At 34.5% G+C, this 7,500-nt stretch overlaps 2 protein-coding genes across 12 annotated transcripts in view; one reads left to right on the forward strand and one right to left on the reverse strand.

The window, feature by feature from the left end:
- The window catches only part of slco1d1 (solute carrier organic anion transporter family, member 1D1), a 790,174-nt gene that overhangs the window by 666,217 nt on the left and 116,457 nt on the right, over positions 1-7,500 (reverse strand). The window lies entirely within an intron of this gene.
- The window catches only part of si:ch211-266c8.2, a 268,161-nt gene that overhangs the window by 160,147 nt on the left and 100,514 nt on the right, over positions 1-7,500 (forward strand). For all 11 annotated transcript variants that reach the window (XR_015484043.1, XR_015484044.1, XR_015484046.1 and 8 more), the window contains one exon: positions 2,484-2,547. Coding sequence is in view for 2 of the 11 variants with exons in the window: in XM_087249950.1 (XP_087106076.1) it covers positions 2,484-2,547 (64 nt within the window). In the remaining 9 variants the exon portion in view is untranslated. The remainder of the gene's footprint in view (positions 1-2,483; positions 2,548-7,500) is intronic.

A 7,500-nucleotide genomic window follows, 5' to 3' on the forward strand; every position in this document is an offset into this window, starting at 1 on the left:
CCAGAGCACAGTCCAATTACACTCACTTAAACCCCTGTACACCGGAGAGAGCCTTCATAAACCTTAATCAAGACTTCAGCCAGCCGCTTCATTATATCACCAACAGCAGAAGAATCCATCAGAGAGTCAGAACTACACGAACAACGGCACACTGCTGGGAAACAATGAGGCTCTGAGGACCGAGGGATTTCCTTTGCTTTATTTTCAAATTAAACAGATCTCTAATATGAAGATTGGTACTTTTAGATTTATTTAGAAAAAAATTAAATAAAATAGGCGACTGATGTATGTGTAAGTGACAAAAAATGTATCACAGAATGTTTTGCTGCTGTTTTTGATGATCATGTTATGTGTGTGTGTGTGTGTGTGTGTGTGTGTGTGTGTGTGTGTGTGTGGGTGTGTGTTTTGGTTTTTATAAGATAACAACTTCTTGTTTATTTTTTTGTTCTTGTATTTTTTATTTTGTACTTTAAAGTTGTTTTGCTTTCATGTTTTGCTTTGTTGTTTTGTTACAAGATAATATTGTGTTACCGTAAATAGACATATTGTTTGTTTTTTGTTGTAGTTTTTGTTGTTGTTAAACAAACTTTGTTTTAGTTTTTATTTGTTTGTTTGTTTTGTTTGTTTTAGTTGCTTTTGCTATTTTTAGTTTTGTGGATTTTTGTGTGTATAAAAGCCAGGTTTGAGCCCCCTAAAACGGTTCAGAAAATAAGGGTACACATTTTCCAAAAATATATATTTTTTATTTATTTATTTTTATTTATTTTAAATTTTTTTATTTTTACAAATTTTTACTTTACTTTCTTTGGCTTTTCCACATAGCCACATTAACATTCACATTACACATATCACAGAAAAAACATACAACACAAATACCTTCACATATCAAATTAAAAAAACGAACTCAATTTAAAATCCCATACATACAGTACTTAGAACCCTTAGAACTTAATAATATCAAAAATCAAATATACATTTCTAGCGAAGCTTGTGATTGTTACTGGCTGTTTTAAATGCTCTTTGACATCCCAACATCTTATTTCTGGACACACACTGTAAAGATAACCTGTTAATATATGTATATGTATATATATATATATATATATATATATATATATATATATGTTTAGTCCCTTTTTAATAAAGAGACGCTACAACTAAATTAACCGCCTAATTATGCAGCATATGTTTTGTGCTGTGGATGCCCTTCCAGCTGCAACCCACCTCTGGGGAAACTAGTTCTAGCAGTTTTTGTTCCGTTACTGTACAGTAGTTTGCAACACAAACACAGGCAACAAATCACTTTACACTATTAAAAATGTCACTAAACGTCACTTTTCTGTGTCAAACTTCATTCGATGGGAAAAGGCAAGTTCCCATAATGCAATTTAAAACATAAATAAATGAATTAAAAAATACAGAAATCCATTCATGTATAATTTTTTAAATGACGGATATTTGATTACAGTGCAGAAAGAAATTCCAAAAATGTTTGTCTTATTTAATATAAAGATTTGCTACAGAGAATAATAGTCGTGTATTTGTTTGAAGTAGTATTTTAGGATGAGAGATGACTTTAGAAGGTCGATTTTATCTTCGCTTTGCTGCCTTGATTGTGTTATATCACCTTTTTTTGTTTTGTTTTTGTTTACTTTATTGTTTGTGTGTGTGTGCTTTGAAGTGTTTGTGTTATATGTCTAAGTCTAGGTGGATGTTTTGTTTGTTTATGTTTGATGTTGTTTTGCTTAATTTTTTGTTTATTTTGTTTGTTTGTTTATAGTCTCTTCAGTCGTTTTACTTTCAGATTTTAATTTTGCTTTTGGTTTTGTGCCATGATAATATAGCTAGTAATAAAGCTGTGTTTTTATGCTGCACAAATATATTTTTTGAATGGATCAAACTTTTTTTTTTCATTTAATGGCAAAAGTCATTAGAAAATTAAGTAAATATGATGTTCCATGAAGATATTTCGTCAACTTCCTACTGTAAACGCATTCTAAAAGGCTCAGATTTTAGATTCTCAAATAGAAAACCAAGATTGTATCTTAACCAAGAGGATTTTTAGAGATATGTAGTGATTGTAACAAATTGTCTGGTGCAAAAACTGGTGCAAGTGTTGATTAAAGTGTCAGCGAACTGAAAGAGTGTGTTTTCTACAGGTGGTTTGTCAAACCCACTCACCTGTGTGAGGCACACTCAGAATTGCAGGTTGTTTTGAGGTTGTCATGTGTTTTGTTTTGTTTAAAGATGTACAAGTGAAGTTATAGTATTACCACTATATATTCCCCCCCTTCCCCCAGTGTATTGTATAATCATTGCTGTCTAATATCTAATAAAGGAAATTGGTTGTTGTTTTAAATCGATTTCCTTTTTGAAGGATTGCATCTCAGTTTACTACTGTACAGTACAATGACCCTTCTGTACAACATCATTGTCCGACAGACACGCTTCTGACCTGAATGTTCTGGATTTGTCGCACACAGGGGGATTCCAGGGAAGAAATGTGGGACAATAATCGTGAAGGCAGAGGAGCTGAGCAACTGCAGGGTAAGAGCTAATATCGATCATTTAAATTCAGGTCTTATCTGAGCCTCAAGCTTGCTTAAACCCATCTCACCTCAGCCAGTGCTGTTCACTCGCTGTTGTTAGCTGCCGAGACGTCGTATAAGCTAATGTCAAATACAAACACATGTATAAATAGGGAGATTTGAATGGATTTAAAAAATTTTTTTTGGCATTGTTTTAACATTAAATGATGGCAGAACTTCCATTTTTGCGTGAACTATCCCATTAAATCTTTTATATGCGCATGTATTTTTGATTTTATGTTGATATAGGGAAATTAAATTCGATCATTTTGTTTACTTTGCTTAGCTAGGCCTGTCATGATATCTATTTTTGCCGTACAAAATATTGTCATGATATTATTGTCATTTTTTTTTTCCCCAGTGATGGGAATAATATTGATTATTGCGACAGGCCTAAGCTTAGCAACATGCTAATGTCAGACTGGTAATAATGGCCTGTGCTATTCATTGCTGATTTTGTGATTTCGATTTTTAGCTAATTCATTGGTTTTAGTAGTTATTATGAGGTGTTATTATTAGTATATTGCGTTGCTAGCTTAGCAACATGCTAATGTCAGACTGGTAATAATGGCCTGTGCTATTCATTGCTGATTCTGTGATTTCGATTTTTAGCTAATTCATTGTTATTAGTAGTTATTATGAGGTGTTAATATTAGTATATTGCATTGTTAGCTTAGCAACATGCTAATGTCAGACTGGTAATAATGGCCTGTGCTATTCATTGCTGATTTTGTGATTTTGATTTTTAGCTAATTTATTGTTATTTGTAGTTATTATGAGGTGTTATTATTAGTATATTGCGTTGTTAGCTTAGCAACATGCTAATATCAGACTGGTAATAATGGCCTGTGCTATTCATTGCTGATTTTGGGATTTCGATTTTTAGCTAATTAATTGGTTTTAGTAGTTATTATGAGGTGTTATTATTAGTATATTGCGTTGTTAGCTTAGCAACATGCTAATGTCAGACTGGTAATAATGGCCTGTGCTATTCATTGCTGATTTTGTGATTTTGATTTTTAGCTAATTTATTGGTTTTAGTAGTTATTATGAGGTGTTATTATTAGTATATTGCGTTGTTAGCTTAGCAACATGCTAATGTCAGACTGGTAATAATGGCCTGTGCTATTCATTGCTGATTTTGTGATTTCGAGTTTTAGCTAATTCATTGTTATTAGCAGTTTTTATGAGGTGTTATTGTTAGTATATTGCGTTGTTAGCTTAGCAACATGCTAAGTTCAAAGTCTTGCAATTTCTTTCAAACTCAGTATCATGTAAATATAATGATGACTTTTAAAGTTCTCTTATCTGTAGTAAGTAATGTGTTTATTATTTGTTTACAAATGATTTGATTACTTAACGATTTTACATATTGTTAGAAAAGTGGCTAATTTATACAAATACACACTTTTTAAAAGGAGGAAAAGACCAGGCCTAGCACTGTTGGGGATGAGCAAATCATACTACAACCCCAAATAGGAAAAAGCTGGGACAGTATGGAAAATGTGAATGGAAAAATTAGTTTGGGATTTTTAAATTTACTTTGACTTGTATTTCATTGGAGACTATACAACAAACATTATTTAGTGTGTTCCTCCTCATTTTAACAGTTTTTTAAATAAACATGTATACCAATTTTAGTTCTTTGAACACATTTAAAAAAAAAAGTTGGAAGGTGTAGTTTTGTCCCATTCTTCCTGCAAACAAGTCTTAAGCCTGGTTTATACTCGACGGGTCCGCTAGTTCGCTTAAGTGAGTGCAGCGAATGTGACGTCATCGCGGAGTTTGCTGATGTTTACTTTGGGTGCACGTGGCCTGATTTCTGCTGGCGGTGCGCGTGTATTTTTTGAGACTCGAGTAAACATTGCACGTGGTGCCACATTTGCTTTGAGTTTAATATGAATCAGTTTGAGGAGATTTTGTCTGAAGCAGGTACAGACATCCTTATGGGTCCACAACCTGTGTTCTCTTGTCATTATTATTTTAATAAATTTAATAAGTAAACTGTCAAAGCATCAAAGTTTGATTTAAAAAAATCTTGAACGGTTTTAAAATCCTTATAATCATTCAAATAATTTATAAAAACAATACAAATTATTAATTTAAAAATCTTGAATGATATTAATGATATGACGTAGTTCCGGAAATGTCCTACGTTTCTGTTTATCCGTCTGATTCACAGCCTTTTACTGCCCCCTGTCGTTTTAAAGTATATCACAACGGCTAACACAGCAAGCCTTGTCGATTTCGCGAGGTGCGTGCGCAGTCAGCGGAGGTGCGCAATGCTGTGCCAAAAGTATAAATCTAGCTTTAATATGGGCAACAGTCTTGATTGTTGCATTCTGCGCTTTAAAAAAGCCAGACATTCTCTATTGGGGACAGGTCAGGACTGCAGGCAGGCCAGTCAAGTACCTGTAACCTCGACAGTCAGGACTTTGTGTTTGCAGATTGTGGTTTTGCATTGACTTGTTGATATATGGATGGTTTTAAAGTATGCAAAGGTTTGCCAAAGTAGTCCTGAGCCCATGTGACACAATGTCATACTATGAATAACGCCGCATCCATTAATGTTGGTCTTTTCTAAAGTAATCTCTAATTTATTCCTCCCAAAACAACAACAATTACAAGTTTGTTTACAAGTTTCTGGGTGTTCAAGTGGTTTGCTTTTGAGAATTGGGAATACATTTAAAACAATGAGGTCAGACTGAAATGACTGTACCCCTCATGTACAGTTAAAATCAGAATTATTAGCCCGCTTTGAATTTTTTTTTCTTTTTAAAATATTTCCCAAATTAAGTTTAACAGAGCAAGGAGACTTTCACAGTATGTCTGATAATATTTTATCTTCTGGAGAAAGTCTTATTTGTTTTATTTCGACTAGAATAAAAGCAGTTTTTAATTTTTAAATGACCATTTTAATGTCAATATTATTAGCCTCTTTTAACTATATATTTCCAATAGTCTACAGAGCAAACCATCGCTATACAATAACTTGCCTAATTACCCTAACCTGCCTAGTTACCCTAATTAACCTAGTGAAGCCTTTAAATGTCACTTTAAGCTGTATAGAAGTGTCTTGAAGAATATCTAGTCTAATATTATTTACTGTCATCATGGCAAAGATAAAATAAATCAGTTATTAGAGATGAGTTATTAAAACTATTATATTTAGAAATGTGCTGAAGAAATCTGCTCTTCGTTAAACAGAAATTGGGGAAAAAAATAAACAGGGGGGCGAATATTTTTGACTTCAATGTTTTAAACATATTAACAAACCAGAGCTCATTTGTTTTCACTTATAGTTGTCTTCTCTAAAAGTAAAGATTTCACACTGTATGTTGATCGAATTTTCATGTCTGTGAGGCAAATATTCACAGAGGTTTCAGTGTGTTAGCTGAGCACAGAGTGTTCATAACAATGAAGCTGCAGAAACTGTCATCAAAACACACACCTGGACTGAGCCCCTCCCCTAGGGGATCGATGATTGGCTCTTTTACATGAAGGCGGGGATTACTTCGCTAGAGCAGCCATATTGACTCTTACATTTATCTCCATCCAAACTATACGACTGACAAGATTTGTGTATTCTACTGTGTACCGTTTAAAACCTGTATAATAGACCATCAAATTATTAGCTTAACAACGCGCTTCCATAAAAAAACCCCAATAAATTCAAGTCTTCTTTGTGCTTCAAGCTATTAGTACTGTTCGTGAGCAGTCAAATCTATTCGAATGAGTTACCATGCGGTTTCATTTCGTAGTTTGCTGCTTATATAGTCACGAGGCAGAAAGGGAAGCTCGCCACCAGCTAATTTCACTTGGCTTCTCAGCATGTCTGTTATAGTCTATTGAAAGTATTTATCTTTAGTTGTAAAACACAGGATTCCTTAATAACATGTGCGATGTGCCAGGAGTTCCAGCTGTGCCCACACACACACACACACACACACACACACACATGGAGAAATACAAAAAGAGCTGCGCATCGCTAGGGCAATTGTTCCATTCGTCTTTCACAACAGGCATCAATAGACCCTATTCCATTCCCTGCTGGAGCGGAGCATCTCACACAGATACTCAATGCGTGTCTGTCAGATGAATTTTTGATTAGGCCTTTTAGCCTTGCCATCTGGGTACAGTAGATGAGGAATGGAACATGCTAAACATTCGAGTTATAAACGGAGGTCAGAGCATGCTCCAATTGGGCAGGTCAGCCCTAAATGTTTTGAGTTCTAAGTAGACTCTACAGACCTCCTTGGGCTCTTGATTGATTTATTTAATGTCTGGTTCATGACAGAGAGTTTAAACTTATGTGTTTTATGAACATCTGCACCTACCCCAACCCTAAACCTCCCCCTTAAGGTCTTAACATACTTAACAGTTAAACTCTGCCGACCCGTTACCGGGTCCGTGACATCATTGACTTTCGCTTTAAGATTTAAAGGGCTACCGTTGCACCAGACCCTGTTAATTGATTTGAAAGTGTAGAATCTATATTTTATGCACACATGCATCACTTTGGTTTTTATACCACTCTACAAAAGTTATTTACACTTAAATAGACAGTATTTTAGATACCCGTGCTGGGTATTTTACAATGGTTCATTCTGATATTGTTCATCTGACACATGTACAAGTTATAGCTCAAATGAAAGCTCTTGCCGGTGCTCACATGGTTCTAGCATTCTTTATACTGATTTATATTAACATATCAAACAGTTGCCGAATGAATCGTGGTGTTTCCATTGTGTATAAGTGAAAACAATACAAAATATAGCTGCAAGCAGCAATTAAGGGGCCAAGCACTTTTGCCCAAAAGGTGGCGCTGCTCCTGAAGTTTTTGAGCACTTTCAGGGCATGGGGTTGAAGATGCATACAATGTTTTGTAATGATATGTGAATGTGTTGGTAAA

The sequence above is a fragment of the Danio rerio genome, chromosome 4 (assembly GCF_052040795.2).
Source record: "Danio rerio strain M-AB ecotype USA chromosome 4, GRCz13ab, whole genome shotgun sequence".
NCBI lineage: Eukaryota > Metazoa > Chordata > Actinopteri > Cypriniformes > Danionidae > Danio > Danio rerio.